This window comes from Saccoglossus kowalevskii, chromosome 16 (assembly GCF_978046115.1).
Source record: "Saccoglossus kowalevskii chromosome 16, keSacKowa6.1, whole genome shotgun sequence".
Lineage (NCBI taxonomy): Eukaryota > Metazoa > Hemichordata > Enteropneusta > Harrimaniidae > Saccoglossus > Saccoglossus kowalevskii.
This window is the reverse complement of record NC_140656.1, coordinates 6,003,875-6,022,632: the sequence shown is the minus strand read 5'-3', so window position 1 is coordinate 6,022,632 and position 18,758 is coordinate 6,003,875. Positions and strand designations below refer to the sequence as shown.

The 18,758-nt window shown below is 35.4% G+C and overlaps 1 protein-coding gene across 1 annotated transcript in view; it reads left to right on the top strand.

Moving 5' to 3' along the window:
* The window catches only part of LOC100370165 (uncharacterized), a 94,753-nt gene extending 76,751 nt beyond the window's left edge, over positions 1 to 18,002 (top strand). Inside the window, exons 4-12 of the mRNA XM_085491668.1 lie at positions 1,724 to 1,872; positions 2,307 to 4,742; positions 5,181 to 5,886; positions 7,261 to 7,527; positions 7,650 to 8,204; positions 8,879 to 11,724; positions 11,818 to 11,877; positions 12,681 to 13,538; positions 15,089 to 18,002. Coding sequence (XP_085347794.1) covers positions 1,724 to 1,872; positions 2,307 to 4,742; positions 5,181 to 5,886; positions 7,261 to 7,527; positions 7,650 to 8,204; positions 8,879 to 11,724; positions 11,818 to 11,877; positions 12,681 to 13,538; positions 15,089 to 15,127 — 7,916 coding nt within the window. The 3' untranslated portion in view covers positions 15,128 to 18,002. The remainder of the gene's footprint in view (positions 1 to 1,723; positions 1,873 to 2,306; positions 4,743 to 5,180; positions 5,887 to 7,260; positions 7,528 to 7,649; positions 8,205 to 8,878; positions 11,725 to 11,817; positions 11,878 to 12,680; positions 13,539 to 15,088) is intronic.
* Positions 18,003 to 18,758: the final 756 nt, after the last annotated feature.

The window sequence follows — 18,758 nt, the reverse complement described above, 5'->3', positions numbered from 1 at the left end:
GGAGCTATCTCAGCCGATAGGCTGCTTGTTCTGATTGTTTTCATTTTGTCAGGATTGAATAAAACCTGGTATTAGATGTGTCATTGTTCTATAAATATACTAATAAATCTGTAATTCATTCTCTAATATTAATGAAACTGAAAAAAAGTATTACCATATTACGATTTTTATACTCTAAATTCTTTGTGTTTAAGTTTCACAAATTCTATCCAAAAATTAATATTTTCTGTCATGGTGTAATTTACATGTTTTTATTAGCTACCAGTTATTTTCTCATATATTGAAAATAAATGTTATTTAGCAGTATAGATATTGTTCTTACGGATATATTTTGAAATATGACTAATACTCAATGACTGGGTATGTTCTATGTTTATTTAGTTCAAAATAGCTTTCTCCCATGGGATTAAAGATTATATTTAGGATAAACATTTAAAAATTTTAATCTCAATCTGAGGTCACATTGCAGTCATGTAAGGTTTCAAAAGGTTTGTACACTTTAGAGGCAAAATCATAAAGGAATATGGTAAAAATAATACATATTTCAATGATTTGGTTATGTGTTGCTTACTAATAAAGTAAATATATTCTACTTACTTGCCTCAAATATTGTGTTGTTTCTAAGGTTCTACTTTATGGAATGGAAGTACATATTCATGTCAGTGTTCCAATAATAATTATAAGAACAGTTTGGACAAAAAGCAGTGCTCTAAAACACATACTGTGCTATTTTTGTGATTATTTTGTGACTATAGCTTTCAGTCAAACTGGTATAGTCAACTGTCACTATGGCATTTGTTTTAAATTTTGATTCACTTTTGTATTTGAATTAAATTCTACATAGTAGATCATGTATAAAGGATATTTTTCGGCCTAGAGACTATGCCCATAGCAACTCAATATATCTTCCTAACCACTTGACCAATAGAGTTCATTATGAAAAAAATCCATCCATTTTCATGACTAAATTTCTTGTGTGGTCCTTACAACCAGCTCATGCCAACAGCAACTACAACTATGCCAGTTACTGGTAGCATAGTGGTTGTTGCTTCAGATTCGTGATCGGTAGTAGTTCAAATCCTACCTTAGGCTGAACTGGCCGAGATCATTCACTAATGAATGCGACTTTGGGGGAACCTTGCTTAAGGTCGATCCACAGGTGTTTGTGTACGACTGGGCCTGGTTGAGACCAGGATTTGAGAGGGAGATGACCACACAGCCCTGTCATGTAGTCCCAACATTGGATAGGCTTTTTTGGTAAAAGCTACAACTACAATCATGTCGGGCGGTGGTCTTGGTGATGCACATATGCAGTGTTTGTGTTGATAAACATAGATTTTTCCACAATCAAATGCATGATATTCCTTGATATCTAGTTAGTGTATTTGACAATCTTTTTTTCAAGGTAACTTTTCAATATAGCTAGATGTTTCAAGCATTTTGTACATATGAAAATGATATTTACTTAACATTTAGATATTATTACATGATCCTCATGTGATGTCACAAAGTGGCAAGTTATGAGTAAAACAGCATAATATCACATGATTTTTATGTAATAACCTCATTAAAATACATAACTTTAGGCTGGACGCTTGCAGGCATCAGCCTAAAAGGCACTGGTTACCCTGCATCTAATATAACTAGATCCTAGTCTTCCATGGATTGTCAAACAAATAGGCAAGGTAATCGTGTGTAATGCTTTTTTTTTTATAATTTCTAGGATATCACCAGGAATGCCATGCACCAAACATACCTAACAGTGCCTTAGAATTTGATGCCCCTTGGATGTGTATTTATTGCACAGAGGAAACTATATGTCCATATTATGAAAATCCATTTGATCAGAAAAATCATAGTGGCAGAAATTCAGTAAGTAATAACAGTTGTGTTTTGTGGTAAATAAACTGGTGGAAACCAAAATATTTAATTGATGTTATGCTGTCATTGAATTGCTAAGGATATATGGAACATATGGGCAGCTCTCAGCATTATGTTTGACAATATGTTGATATGAATTTATTAAGAGAACACCAATGGGTATGCATGAAGTCTGTATGGTGATTGTATCGACTGGTGTGTAGTATTTTTATCACTGATGTTGCTGCAGCATCTGAGGTAAACAAAGGGAAGTTTTTGAATGTGACGTGAACATGATGCACAATTTCAAAGAAAAAGACAAATCATCTGTAAAACCTTTAAACAATTTGTATGTCAACTGAGTTAATTTTATTGTTTTTGTCAGATGCATAATATCAGCATTTAACTCAAGTGAGTAATGGATTTATTTTACTTCTAATTTATAGGCTGACTCTTCAGACACAGAAATAGACTTTGAATCATCAGATCATAGGAACATCACAGATCAGAGTATAGGAAAACAAAGTTCCCATCAAATGGATAATGAAACATGTAATGATGCAGAAAGAAGAAAGGAACATACCAAAGTTACTTCCCTTAGTCTCGCCCGTAAGCTAAGCTGCATAGATACAGCTAATGATAGTGATTGCTATGCTTCAGACAATACAAGAGGAAATGAAGGAAAGAGTGCAGTGAAAAGAAATATAGATAATTATTCTTTGAAAGGCCACATTAGAAGGTCTTTATCAAGGGAAGGTGCCATAAGAAAGTCATCAAAGTTTCTGAAACAGACATTATCTCCACGAAGTATTGCAATGTACAGTCATTTGGCATCTAGAAAAAATTCTGTGAAAAAAGGTGGAATGCAAGGCAAGTTAACACTAGCAAAGCCTACTGCTGCAAAGGTTGAGGATGAATGTGGACAAAAAAACAAGTCAGAATTGCCTAAAGAATCTAAAATGGAAAAGCCTGTTTCATTGGAAAGGTTACCACATAATTTCTCACAGCATAACATCAAGTTCAAGAGAAGTGTGTCAATGCCAGAGAGAGATAAAGGAGAAAAAGACCCATTCCAAGTAGGGCAGAACAATTTACAGCAAATGAGATTTCATAGTTCTTTTCAGCACAAAGTTAATTCTTCATCCAAGATGCCTGGATGGAATGAAAAGTTTCTAGAAAAGTATAAAATACCATACATCAAAAAGCCAAACTCATTGGTAATAAGCAAGAAAGATGAAAACAAGAATCATGCTTGTGGCCAAACTGACTTTATCAAAAGCTCTAGGGACCAAAGCTGTAGGGAAGACCCATTACTTGTGTATTTAGAAAAACAGAAGGAGCTTAGTCAAGCAAAGCAGAACATCAAAAAGTGTGAAAATAACAGTAATTCTGTGAAAACAGTTCTTGCTTCAGCTCGATCAGCAACACAACCTTATAGAAAGGGACATAGTCTTACTATTGAAATAAAGAATATGAACAGTAGCAATGTTGCAGTTCCAAAGTCTCAAATAAAAGAAACAGCAACACCAGTAGTTGTTGAAAATTGTTCTGCTACCAAGGACACTCATCGAATAGAACAGGAAATTCCTTTGATTCTGTTTCATCAACGAAAGCAATCAACATCAATGACTCAGAAGGAGTCCAATGATAACATGAGTCTTGATAATATTGACAATACAAAAAAAAAATGTAATGATGAGGAGAATGGTAATTGTAACCACCAAACTAACCAGGATAGATCTGGTAAAAAAGTGCACAGTGGAAATATTTCTGAATCAAAGAACAATACACCTTTAAAAGGAGATGTGTTGATACAGACACTTGAAAATGTACCTCCTATAATGCCTGACAGGTTTCTTGCTAGCGACACAGATGTGAGTGATGAAGGCATTGGAGATGATGAAAAGGCTGAATGTAGTTCCCTAACTAAACTTGAATCACACATGAACCTTGCTAATTATTCTGACGAGGCGAATACAACTGAAATTTGTTATGAGCCACCCAAATTATATTTTGACAATAAGCAAGAATGCAATTTAGATGACAGTACAATTCTTATGAATGAAATGCCAAAGCTAATTCCAATTAAAAATATAAACTTCAACGGCAATAACAACAACCTTAGAAGTGTAGACAGCAAACGAATAAACCAAGATAAACCTTCACTTCCTTGCAATGATATTATGAAAACGGCAACTAAACCATTAAACACTGCCAGCAGTGGACACTTTACACATAAGAATTGGAGGAAAGTTGTAACCATAGAAGAAAATTCCACAGATATCATTAAAATAGTTACTGGGTCACATGAAACAGAACTAGCTGCTGAAAATACAGAATTATGCAATGTTAACAAAAATGAATCTGAAAATGGTGTATCTTCATTATTATGTAAACAAACATCTGAAGATATTTCAAATGGATCCCCGAAGAACAATAATAACACAGACAATGTTAAGTTGGTTGTATCAATTCCTCTGGATACAATAACTACCAGCAACAACAACCATGCTGAAATAAAAACAGCTCATGTATCAACACATCAACCTGAATGTGATGTTATACAACTTGCGGAGCATGATAGAGCTGTTGAAGAACTTTTGGAGTTGGTGATAAATGACGATGAAGCTTTGACAACTGACACCAAATCATGCCAATCTGTTGAAAAACCTGATAGTTTTGTAGAAGAAAGTGATAACGGAATGAGAAACACTGTACATAGAGAAAAGGCATGTGAAGTAAAGAATGAAATTACTGCCAACTTAGAGAGGGTAGATCGTAATGAACAGATTACAACTGCTGCTAAGTTATCTCAGAAAGAAGATGTATTAGAAATGAATGATGGTGCTACTGAGGGTCAAGAAAAAAATTATGAAAATGTTGTTAGTAATAATTTTCACTTCAATGAATGCTTCACAAATCAAGTACAGACAACTCAGAATTCTACCACACAGCATGAACATTTTGATTCTCAAGTACAAACACTTGCAATTTCATCACCACCAATGCTACCTTCACTTAATTTTACAACTGTTGTTCCAATAACGTATTGTGGCACAGACTCATTTCCAATAATAGATGGTAATCAAAATAGAATTAAAGCAACAAAGCTGAGAAGAAACATGCCAATCTTGCCCAAACCTATAGCACCAAAAAACAATGGCAACTTAAATCCACCTGTTCTAGTTCAGTGCTCGTTGTTTAACTTATCACCACAGTCTGCACAAATATCTCCCCCTCAATTAGACATGAGCATGCTGTCATCTGTGCCCCATGCTGATAGTGTTAATGACGTTTCTGATTCTATTGTATACCAACAGACAAGCCAGCTATCCTTAGTTAGCGGGAGAAACACAAATGAGTTACAGCCTGATAATGGACATCTGCATTTAAATGTCACTGGGACAGATAAAGATGAAAATCATGTGTCGGGGAAAGGTTGGCAAGAAAGCAAACATTGTGGAGAAGATGTTACGCACACAGTGGATCGCTTGTTGGATGGAGTGGTTGCAGCTACCACACATAAACAAATACCGATCATTAAGAAGACAGACAAACTCCTGCCTGAAATCAATGGTAAAGAGAATAAGCAGCATGGAACAGAGCATGGTACAATGTCTACCCTGGAATACAATGATCACAAAACAGAAGAGACTGCTGGAGCGAACTTGGGCAAGGGAGAAAGGTTTTTGTCCAATATAATAGATCAGTTGACCAAGGATCTTCATGGGAAACATGGTAGTGATTTTGACCAACTTCTAGATGAAACTGATGTGAATCATACAGTAGGGAAAATGCATGATTTGGAACATAGCCACCAAAAAGAAAATGTCAAACAATCTCCCAGACTGTCAAGAAGAGCAGGAAGGATAATAACAGAAGAGAAAGGGAATACAGGAAACAAAGCATACGATGACACCACGTCACAAGAGTCTTCTACTGAGAGTACAGGTGCAGATGGGGAAAGTGTGCCTGATTCTTTGAAAAAAACAAGGAAAGGCAAAAGGGGCAGATTGAAGAAAGGAAGTAAGTATTTTGTCAATGCTGATGTTAGCCTGCCTGTCAATGTACAATTATTGTTCCACAATTACATGATATACATCCTACAGCTTAACATAAAAATATACATCTGCCTTTAACTCCAGAGACAGCTCCAGTTTCTTTCAGACTCCCAGTGGAGCCAGGGGTAATTCATTTGGTAGTTCAGCCACTGCTTGCCTGCATCAAGTACCAAAAAATCAGGCGACCAGAGGTCAATAGACATGACCAATGATGTTGTTCATTGCTCTGTCCAAATGTCATCATGGAAGCAAGGGCATCTGACACTTACTCCCAGAAATCAACCAGTAGTGGGACAAATCACAAACCAGGTGGCTGGTCAGGCCAGTCTGCGCCCTAAAGATTCTCTGGCAGTGCAAACAGGGAATGGTAGCAGCTGCTACAGGGTTCTTGGTCCTGTTCTCACTGGTCTGCTTGTGGTCTTCAGCAGCAGTAATCCTGTTGGCCTCGCATACATTAACTCCCTTGTGAACAGCTGATTGCCATACTCCTCTGTCTTGGGCCAACTTCTCCCATGTGTCGTGACTGATTTTAAAAGTCTTCATTGTGGCTTTTAGCATGTCCCTGAAACGCATTTTTCCTTGTTGTAGCTTGCCAAAAAGTCTTTGGGAGACGCTCATCTGATGTGTGTAGTCTGTGATACTCGCTTTAGCAAATCTGGTGTTGACTTCGTCATCAATGACCATATTTCTAGAAAGTGTGCTACCAAGGTATGTGAACTTGTCCACTGTGCTCAGTCATTGCCTGTTGATAGTGATGTTGGGTTCAACATAGGGCTTTCCTGAAGCTGGCTGATGCATTATCTCATTGTTTTAGTGCTAACATCAGGGAACAGGTCAATGCTGTGTTGCATATCAGCCTCAGTAGCAGCGTTGATGGCTCAATTAGGAAGTCTATGATGGTGTCAGTTGAAACCTTGGTTTTTGAACACTGAACCTTCAGTTTGGTACTTTATGCCGATTCCCACGTCAGCGTCCCTTAAGGCAGAACATGTGGCTGAACAAGGTAGGAGCAAGGACGCAGCCTTGTTTTACTCTGTTGGAAGCGGAGAATGGATTAGAGGTCATTCCTGGACTCTTGCCAGCATGCAATCGTGTAGTTGCCGTATGCTGGTGATGAACTTTCTGGAGCATCCATACTTCTCCATAATTTTCCAAAGACCCTCTCAACTAATAGTCAGATCGACAAAGGTGGAGTAAAAGTAGGTATTCGGTTCCTGACAATTCTCCTGTAGTTGTCTAGTAGCAAACTTCATGTCCATAGTCCTGTGTTCTGTATGTAATATCTTGTTGTCAACTAGCATATCTATCACTCATTATTATTTTGTATTTTCTTCTTCAGCAACAGAAGGAAATTCAGCAGGGAACAAGAAGCAGAAAACATCCTGTGTTACTCCAGTGGACTGTTCTACCAATGTGCGATTAGCCCAGGACTTGCCACGGCATAATTGGTTGATGGAAAAACATCTGAATGAAAAAAATAAAAAGACCTTCACTAACAAAGAAGCAGAAATAAAAGAAGTGTCTTCTAGCATAACTAGCCCTGAATCCAAAGATTTTGATGCAAATAATGTTGATGACCCGGGAGATGAATATGAATGTGTTAATGGTAAGCTATTTATTTTATGTCTAATGTATAAATATATATTTTGTTTTATTTGTAAAATTATTATATTTATGAATAATGCTGTGTTAACTATTGCCCAATGAATTTGATTCATTTATGATTAGTTTCAGAGGAGAGTTCAAGTGATCCATTGAAAAAGATATTCAAAAAAAAAGTAATTGCAACTGAGAAGAATAGATCCACAACTTCAAAAAAATCAAAACCAAGAAAAGATATTATGAAAGAATCTGTAGAACCTAAAGAAGATGATTCTCAAGATCAAGAACTACATCCTTCTCCAGAGTTTGAACAGCCTTTAGATCTAAGTTTTAAATCTACATCTATATTGTCAGAAGTCATTACACCAGACAATAATATGCAAATGAACTCCAACTGCATTGATGATGAGCATGCTGCAGTTGAATTGAAGATTAAAAGTATTCCTAAAGGCCCTCCGCCATTAAAGAAAGATCCTTTAATACCTGTAAAGCCAGCTGTCGCAAAGCAATCCCGACTGAGTGAAGAGACAAATGAAAGCACACAAGGTGTGAACACTGTTGCAGTTGAGGCACAGTCATGTGATGAAAGTACCAAGAAATTGAACCAGGATGTTCCCAAGGTCGTTCAAGAAGTATCTGTTGATAAGAATATATATTTGGCTCAACAAAACAAGAACACAGGTATTTATGTCACAAAAATAAATATTAGTTTCTAAGGAAAAAGTAATTTACTATTGTAAAAACGATGAGTTTTAAAAGCACAAGAATTAGGCAAGAACAGCTATTAGTGTCTCAGTTTGTGAAGAATTTAGCTTACACATATATAGTGACCACAAAATTGAAGTTGATTCTCAAGCCACATGCAAACAGCCACTGACCACTGTCCACTATTGAAATGGCATTGCTTGTAAATTGAAGTAGACCTTTTAAGCCATGGTGAGTGTATGGTCTTGCTGTTGTGTATAATTATCAGCAAGCATGAACATTAACACTGTGAATAAATATATAAGTGTTGCAAGCAATACTACAATCCCTTTCAGGGGTCATGGTCTGGATACATTGTTTCCAACTTCTGTTGCTCCTCAGAATTTAAATGTTTTTTTTTTTTAAATCATTTTATTAGTGTACCTTTGTATAGGTTTCAAATATAACACTAAACACAAGTCCGGTATACATTTATTATGGCAGATTTAATTTTGAATTGATAATTGGTTTGTCCAGAGCACCATGGGACAAAATTGTGTCTCTGATTTGCAGAAATAGTGGTAGTCTTCATTTTCCATTACATCATGTGTTGATAGTAAATCAAATATTGCCTTGTATTATCTGATGTGTTTTTTTTCTTTCTGATACAGGGTTCTACCAAGGAAATACACCAATTTTGAAAGTCCATCCCCTAAAGAAGCAGACTGCACCTGAAACTCTTATATGTTCACAGCTTGAAACTAAACCTGCAGAAATGTGTGTTGTTGGTACTGGAGGTGAAGCAATAAATGAAAAGACGCAGTCAGAAAATACAGTCGCTGGTGCTGCACAAGATATAGTTGATGGCAGTGCAAATGTCACAGTGAGAGCAACAGCCTATCCTTTGATGTGTGCAGGGACAAATCAGGCAGTGGAATCAAAATATCCAGCCATGCAAATTGACCAGCAAGATGCTGTAACACCGGTCATGGGCTATAAAGAAGTTCAGACAACTCATCTTCATTATGGAAACCAGTCATGTTTGCCAAAAAGGTTCAGACCAACTCTCATTACGCATAAAGGAGAATCTCTTATTCCAGCTCGTGCTCTTGGGTCTGGTGAACAGAGTGCATTCAGACCACCAGCTGAGAAAAATGTCTCTTGTTCTTATATGATGAAAATAGATGATAATTGTCCTTGCCATGGGAAAAGACACCCAGATCATTCCAATGTACAGCAACATTTACACCAAGTACCAAAAGAACCAACTACATCACAAAATCAAGAACCAGTACAAAATTGCACAGGACAGATTGTAACACACAATACAACTATGACCCAGATACAGCTGCAACCAGCAAATCAAAATATACAAACTGAACATTGTTCACAGCAAGGATCACAGGAATGCAACATGATATCATCTGCCCATGCAGACTGGGTAGTACAGAATCAAAGGAAAAAAGTAGAGAAACGAGGCAATCCTGGTGTAATGACAAATTTGGAGCGAATGTCACAATCTACAATTGAGAGTTCTTTCAGGGATCCCAATATGAGACCAGAACACCAGAATCAAAAACCTCAATCTGTAACAGAAATAATGCCAGAAATGAGAACAAACCACGGAAATAGTGGATTAATGCAAATTTCTCCAAAGCGACAGCATGAAAACAAAACAGATGATGAGCCACAAAGAAAGTGGTCAGCTCTACCTTCTCAATCTGATGTAAGTGCCTCAATCCACAGTAAAGGAGTTGATATCCACAAATCAGCATCAATGAACACAATGCCAAGTAGACCACTTTCACACTATCTAGATGGTCGAAAGGAACATAATCCTCCTACTTTGCAAAGCCAACAACAAACAAACAATGTAAAAAGACAGGAAAATAATGTTATATTGACACAGCGACACAAATCCATAGTGGAAGCACACGCAAATGGATCATTGATGCAAGCTCCAATACAGGAAATTCTAATAGATACCCACAAAATGAATGATCCAAACTTAAGGGAGAAAGTTGTCAATCTACATGACATTCAAGCAAGAGAGTACATTATAGAGCAAGAATTCCTCCATCATAAAAGAGAACTTGAGAGACTTGCTGCCATTGGAAGTTTGAAGGAAAAAGAGAGAGAAGATTTGATTCAGAAACAAAAAGACAAAGCAGAACTTTTGAGAAAAATGCAATATGCAAGGGAAAAGATACGTCTTGATAGGGAACTTTTACAGAAATTCGAACAACAGCAGTTGAAACGAATGGGAAATAAGATGCCCCAAGCAAGTAACTTGAATCACACACAAGCAGTGCTACAAAATCAACATGCTCATACAAGCATTCATGGAGATGGAAATAATATGCATGACGTGTCTATAAAACATAGCTGCAGAGAAGCGAAGGAGAATGCACTGGGTTATAGAATGACTGAAACAGAGCGAAAGCAGTTTGATGAACATTTTGACTCATTAAGAAGTCAAGATATTGAGAGAGCCAATGTGGTAAATAATTACAATATTCAAAAACAATGTCAGAGTAAAAGGGGAGCTTTGGGATTATCTACAGCACAACAGGTAGTTAGTGATTCTCGCATGATAGCTCAGCAGAAACAAGCATTTCCAATGACTGTCATGCAAAGCAACAAGAATGATTCACAGCTGGAAGGGCTTGTGCCAGCGCATGCCCTCACTCACCTATCATCCAAAGAGCAGATCATAATGCATCAGGAATATTTACAAAGAAGACAAGGAGCTGGAAGTCAGCAGATTCAACACCAGCATCACCAGCAGGTGCAAGCAGTTTCTGGGCAACCACAGTTCCAGTATCATCGTCAACAGCAGCAACAACAGCAGCATAATCAACATCTACATCAGCAGCAGCAACTTCAACAACATTACAATCAACAGCAACGTCAACAACAACAACAACAACAACAACAACAACAACAACAGCAACAGCAGCAGCAGCAACGACAACAACTACAACTACAACAACAACAACAACAGCAACAGCAGCAGCAGCAGCTTATTCTGTCAAGAGCAAATGCAACAGGAACACAGATTCGACCTGAGCTGGCTGCCATCCTGCCTAGTATGCCAACCACATTACATGGTAATGTACCATTATCAATGGAACTACAACATGGAACTCCTTTTCATAATGCTCCGGGAATGACTGGCCAGATCAGAAATAACATGCAGATTCACCAATCATTGATGCAGCAAAAAATGCCAGCTCCTGTTTTGACAGCATCTGGCCAGATGCAACAACCAGTGGTGCCCACATCTGATGTAGGACATCCTGTCTCCCATCAAGTTCACTTGAATCAAATGTCTCATGCACAGATGCAGCAAAGACAATCCCACATGTATAGAGGACATATACCATCCACAGTTGGTGGACCTATCAATCCACTTCCATACCCAAATCTTCCTGGTACTACAGTGGCTCAAATGATTAGAACTCAAGGACATCCAATGAACATGCAGCAGAAGCACCAACAACAGCATAACCAACAGGTTTGTTACATTCCCTATCAGTGTTCAACAATACTAACAATTCCCTATTTCTAAAAATAATTATCTATATACATTCAAATATTTCTTTTCCAGATTAGAGAAATAAGACCACAAATTCCACAAGGGCACATCCCAAAACGTCATCCACTGGAGGTGAGCCTTAAACATGTACATTTACTATGACATTGACGCCTCTTTCAGTGGTCCAGCTTAATGTGTCAACATTGATATACTTGAGCATCGATGTGAAGCCATAACTGCAACATGAAAAACAAATAGAAATAAAATTGTAATCTGTGAAGAAAGAACACAAAACATTATATAGTCACATAGTCAGAAAATGAAGACTACCATGTATCCGTCCAACCTGTATTCAAATGTGACCCAGCCAATTGCATTTAACTCTTAAATTTAACACACATTCCATACATGTGCAGAGGCAATTGTTTCATGTTTCAATTGGAGATGGCCCAATGGCAGTCATTTTGGTGCTGAAAACCATCAAAAGCATTCCTTCCCAATCAGAAATGTATCTCAATCGTGCATGGACATATTTTATTTAAACTTGGTAAGTCTCCTGGAAATATTGAGTCTTTGATGCATGTCATTTGATGCATGTCATGTATTCAAAATGGTTGACTGGTGGCCATTTTTTCCAAAAAATGTTGTTGACCATATAATCTATGACATTCATTGACCGATTACATTCAAACTTTACACATACATAGCACATCATATATCATTCATAAGCACATACATTTAATCAATTTAATATAGTCGAATAGCAACCATTTCAATGTTGAAAATGCATGTACATTGAACATATTCAAAATGACTTACTGGTGAGATGCTCTGTGACCGTATCTCTGACAGGTTTTGACCGATCTCACTCATTACAAATACACGAAAAATGCACAAATTGTGGGACTGTGTCATTTTGACCTTTTTATTTTTAGGTTAACAAAATTCTTGGTAATATATATGGTGTCTTCAAAGATAACGAGCAGAAAATATTGCAGAGTCAGCAACAACAACAACAACAACAGCAGTTACAACATCTACATCACCAGCATCAACTACAGCAGCAGCAGCTACAGCAGCAGCAGCATCAACAACGACAACAACAGCAGCAGCAACGCCAACAACAATTACAAGTTCAGCAACGATTGGATGCAGCGGACTATCGACATAGGAGAGCCAGTGAACAAAAAAATGCTTTATTGCAGCAATCTCCTCAGCAGCTTGAACAAATAAACCATGCCAATGAACAGGTTGTTTCAACTGGAGGAGCAGTGGAAAAACCTGCACAAAAAAGTCCATCTCTCCACAAGGAAAAAGGTTCCCCTATTACAAGAAGAATCGGACCAGATCATACCCGCATGGTTCATTTGATTGCCCAACGAGAGCATGAAAGACAGTCAGTTACAATACAGAAACCTCAACAAGGTCAGAATGTTACTCAAGGTAATAGTTTTACAATCCTTGCTGCAAATGGTCAAATGGTTTCAGAGTCTGCAGGGAATATGACAATGGTACCAGTCTCTGCTGAAAGCGCACATGCAGCACCAAGTTCAGCACAAACAAAGGTAATGACTATGCAGCATATGGATTCTGGGGGACCGAAAGAAACAGCCCCAATATCAAATAAATCAGATGTTATTGTCCTAGATGATGATGACATGTCAAGTGAAAAGGAAGAGGTCGTCACAGAGATAGAAGACAGTGGTACACATTATTGCGTTCTATGCAAGAAAGAGGCATCTTTCTTGTGCTCAGGATGCAAAAAGTCATGGTATTGCAGCCCAAAGTGCCAAGTAAGTACTCAAAGTGCAATATGTTCATCATTTGTTTTTTGATTTGCATATTTTATTTTTGACCGAAGCTAACATAGCATGAGAGAATTCTTATTTCATCAGCTGGTATAAATAAAATTAGTTCATGATATGGTCCCCTAAGTGTCCATTCAAATCCATTTGTAATTCTTAGCTAATTTAATGTACATTGAGGTTTATGCATGTTCTAGTTTTACCTTTCATTGTATTTAGGGTGTTTATTTCATGATGAACTTCAAGTCTCTTCAATTTGTTGTCATTTTGGTAAAATGTATTTGTTTCTGGAAATAAACAGCAAGACATGCTTTGATAATTGAAATGTAGCCACATGGACAAACAAGAGGGCAATCTAGAGTTCTACGAAGGGGGGTAAGGGGGCATAGCTGGTACAGGTTACAGGAAATAAAACAAGCATTTTACGTTTTCACAGGAAATATAATATATTTGATAATTTGTGTTTAAGAATCAAAATTGGAAATTGCATACAATTTGTGACATTTAATGTGGAAAATGCTTTGTACGCTTACAAAAATAAGATAGTTGTACAAATTACGGACGAATAAAATAGCTGATTACATTTTTCACCTTGCCCATGTCTACAAATTTATGATTTTTATTTATCTAAATTACATTATTAGAAAATAAAACAATTGATTACAGCTTACGAAAATACCCATTGCTGACCCTCTTCTACTTAGTAATGTATTTTATGTGGTAGATTTAAGGATGGCACCTAATAAAAAAAATTTTCTTTGCGATCTGTTAAATTTTTGTGAGGGTAGCCCTATTTCTCCATTTTGACAAATGTTTCTGCCATTTTGGTGAGGAAAAAGTATTTTTAAAATTTGATTTGAAGGTATCTTGTGTTGATCTACATATTCGTTTATTTTTGTGACAATAACTTCATTTTATAATGCATATTGTTTTCATTTGATATGTATGTGCATTGGGTGAAATAAATAATATACATGAACATAATTCTAAGCAAAATTTTATTGTTATGCTACCAGTTTAATATTAACTATGTTAGGCGGGCTTGACCTCAACTACCAGAACCATTTTTATGCAGTGCATATAACATATGCATAAATATATAGATTAGATAAATTTAGTAAACTATATTGTAGTTTTCATTATGAGTACATGTCAGTATACTTTTCCCACTAAATCTGGCTAGCAAGATTTTGTTTATATATATATTACTGTATTATTTGGGAACTTTTATACAATCTCTGTTATGTTTTGGTTAGAATTGTTCTTGCAAAATGTTTAGAGTTTTATTTTGCCATGCGAAGAAAAGATCGTGCACCATTAGTTTGTATCTATCCATATTTAATCTAGATTCTCAATGGGCAGGGCTGTAATAGTTATGCTATATTTTATGTTTGTTCCCCTCAAAATTAATGTTTTTCATTCACAATAATCTGTTGACAGTATAAATTGACATATGCCCTGTGCTCTTTTTTACACTGCTAATTCATACACTGGCAATATATTGCATAGTTATTAACTATAATTTCATTGTATCACAGATGAAAGCATGGGACAAGCATTGTGCTGAATGTGAATAACTACTTTCCAGATTATGGTATTGAATTGAAGATGAGAGCAGTCTTCTCAATTGGACAACACTAAGTATCTGTTACATTCATTTGCTATGATAAATGAGATACGACAAAAACACAGAAATAAATAAGTTCATTTTGAACTTACATTTCATGATTCAACAATCAACTGTGCGAGTATTGTGTATAATGTTGTAAACATGTAATGCATTTTTAGTTTATGATTGAAATACATTACTCAAGTAGGTTTTATAGATTATTTCACTGGCATATGCCATGAACTTCTCATTATAACTTATTTATTACTTATTGATGTATAGATTGATTCTATTTCATACTTAACAAACCAACACAGAAAGTCTCAGTATCTTATCATAAGCATCATATATATATTTTAATTTTTAATTATGGTGAAGTGATTCTATCAACGGGTATTTCTCTATGGAGTGTTTTAAACTTTAGTTTCAGAAATCAGTGTTGTGTTGGTACGAGGAGCTATGCAAGCGCTCATGGCAATATACACAGTATTATGTTTATAAGAATACTGTAGCAGTTGTTTTTTTAATACTTGACAAATGTGTGCAATATATTTAGGACACAAAATGTGTACGCCTTTTTTTAAATAAAAGGTATATGAATTAATTTATATATTTTTTTTCAGTGTGCAAGCATATTGTATTCATTGTATTCTGAAATGCTTGATATATCAAGTCAGATGTTTGGACAATTTATAAAATAAAGTCTATTTAATATTAAGTAATTTTACCAAATATGGTTAAGTAAGTTTTTTGAAGTAATGAATATGCAAGAAAAAGAATGTTGTCTTATTCTTTCATATATATTTCTATGATAAATTTCTATATTTTTATTCCCTTTATTCTCTATGGAGATAATTGTGTATTTTTTTAAATCAAGGTGTTAATGGTTTATACTACATGTATTTTTGAAGGTTAGTTACATGCAGTTGATTTGTCTGCATTTTCTATGTGATGCTTGAAGAGGGATGTTACAGCAATACAGACTCATTAATGTTTTAAAAAAAGTATTAATGAATACAATACTTAGTCATAGAATATATGTATTGAGGGGTTTATAGTAACAAATGCATATATAGAGATTATTATTCTTGTTTATTATTTTTTGAAAAATTAATCTGGTTATTTATAGGGTATTATAAAGATACAGATATTTAAATCAAGTATTTAATTTTCAATTTGTTAACAATTTGATATTTATAACTCAAAAATATATTTTGTATTTAAGTGTCATTTATGAGCAAGTATTAAATTAAAGTATTTTGAATTCTTATCATGGGGTACAGATGGATTAGTGTGCAATAGATTTCGTAATGCAAGCCAAACACCCATGTATTTTCTTAACACATCAGTGTTTTTTCAATGAAGTATAATTACAAGATGAATAGAAAACCAAGCACGAATTTGAATTCAGTTTGCAGTTGAGCAATTTTCTTATGAACCAGAGCAATTGTACATTTTTAGTCCTTATTTAGACAAAGGTCGAAAACAGGGACTTTTGTTTTGACTGTGCGCCTGTGCATGTGTGCTTATCCAGCTGTATCTCAGACATTACTTGACTGATGAGATTAAAACTTCACACATATGCATCTTGGGATACATAAACATGTCCATTCATTTCGTGATCTGATCCAAGATGGCAGAATGTTTCCAAATCAAGCACTTCTGCCATTCTGGAACCGGACTTTGATTGTGTATTGAATGGTCTCATTCAAACTGTTTACATATATTGGACATTGTGGAATCTTGATGCATGTTATTTTGTTTTTCAGATGAGATAACGGGTGCTGCTCTACAGCCATATATGACCATATCATGTTCAAACTTTATAAATACATAATTTATCATCGCACATGGAAATCTAATTGAAGATGGCCTAATGCCGACCATCTAAATGTTGAAAATGCATCAAAATCAAGCTTATCTGAAATTCTAGATCTTGGTTGTGCATGAACAGATTTTGTTCAAATTGAACATCATTTTGTTTTTCAGATCGGATTCAAAATGTCTGAATGGTGGCCATTTTGTTTTAGATGCAATCACTTGTTTAAACTGCATTTCATAATCAATCAATTTACTATGTGAAGAGCCAATGTAGTTTTCTTGAGTTAGTTATCTACATATGTAACATCAGTGTTCAATTTTGTAATATGTTTTAAGTGCAGCTTTTTTTTTTATTTATTATCCGTTAGAACATTTATCATTTTTATTTTTAACAACGGAAACTGTTAAATAAATTTAGCTGTTCTTGTGCCTCTGCTACACTGAGCTCAATGTTCTAATAATCAATAAAATATGCATGGATAGTAACATGTCACATGTACTTATAAGGCAGCATTTAATGTAATACTTGGTACTTCACATACTAAAAGATAATATCATACACATGCTAAAACAACATATTAATACAGCGGACAATGTCTATTAGTGCTACAGCTCCTTATAAGTTTGACCTAGATCGATTGCTAACAGAAACATTATTGGATATTGAATCGGTACAGATATTCTGTTTTTTTCTTGTGAACCATAGCCAGGAACACGTTTAAATCGTTGTGTGTTCACTTTCGGTTTGAAATCAAATGCAACGTTATGCACAATTATGCGTTATTACAAAATGTATTAATTGGTGCTTGGACATTTTTCATGAAGTTTGTCTCAGATTTTAGATTGCTTTAGATGAAGTCATTAATATGTTTAATATTAATTTTTTTGTATATACTCTTGCTTAATGAAACGGTATTTTTTCGGTTTAAATGTATTTTAAGATTACGTAGATGCTTTAGTCATGTCTTTACACGAGAATTGTCGGGTTTATTTATGCTAAATAAAATGCTAAAATAGTTGAACATCTGTGTCTGTTTATTAATATATACATTCTCCAATATTGAATATAATTGATAATGTAAGGACATTAATAAATTGTTATATCTTGGAAATTGTGATTGTTTGAACGTGTATAGCCAGTAAAGTAAGTCCAAAACAGTACAAAACTAACTTTATTCAGATGCTGTTTTGGTTATTATGTGATTTGTCGTTTGCTTTCAGTATTTAATTGATTAATAGGTCATTTATACACTCTGAGTCATTGGTTTTCCTGTTCATGCGATATGGAAGCTTTTCCGACAAATAACCAAATATCCCGGATCTAAATGCACAATGTAACTAAAAACCTATGATAAACATCACATGTCGTTTGAATTGTTATTCTTTTATTATAAAAATACCGTAAGAGCCCAGGGTCCTGAACATGGAAAATTGCCAAAAAATAGGGGTGGGCGTTTGTCCGGATATCCCCGGCAAAAAGAAACGAAAATTCGCAAAAATCGACAACACGCAGATCAAACTGCGACAGGGAATAGAACGGTAAACAAAAACACGCAATAGAAATAAATGAACAATATGCAACATAAGAAGTAAAACAAAAATAATGTATTGCTTATAATTTGACTAATAAAAATCGATAGTGAAGAATCATTCGAATTTAGGATTTCCCCACCGACAAACAAGCTCAATACCTGTGAACTCAAAATGAACTAAAATGTCACGGGATAAACTGCGTAAGATTTGTTTCGGTTTTGTCAAAATACCAGATCAACAGTCGT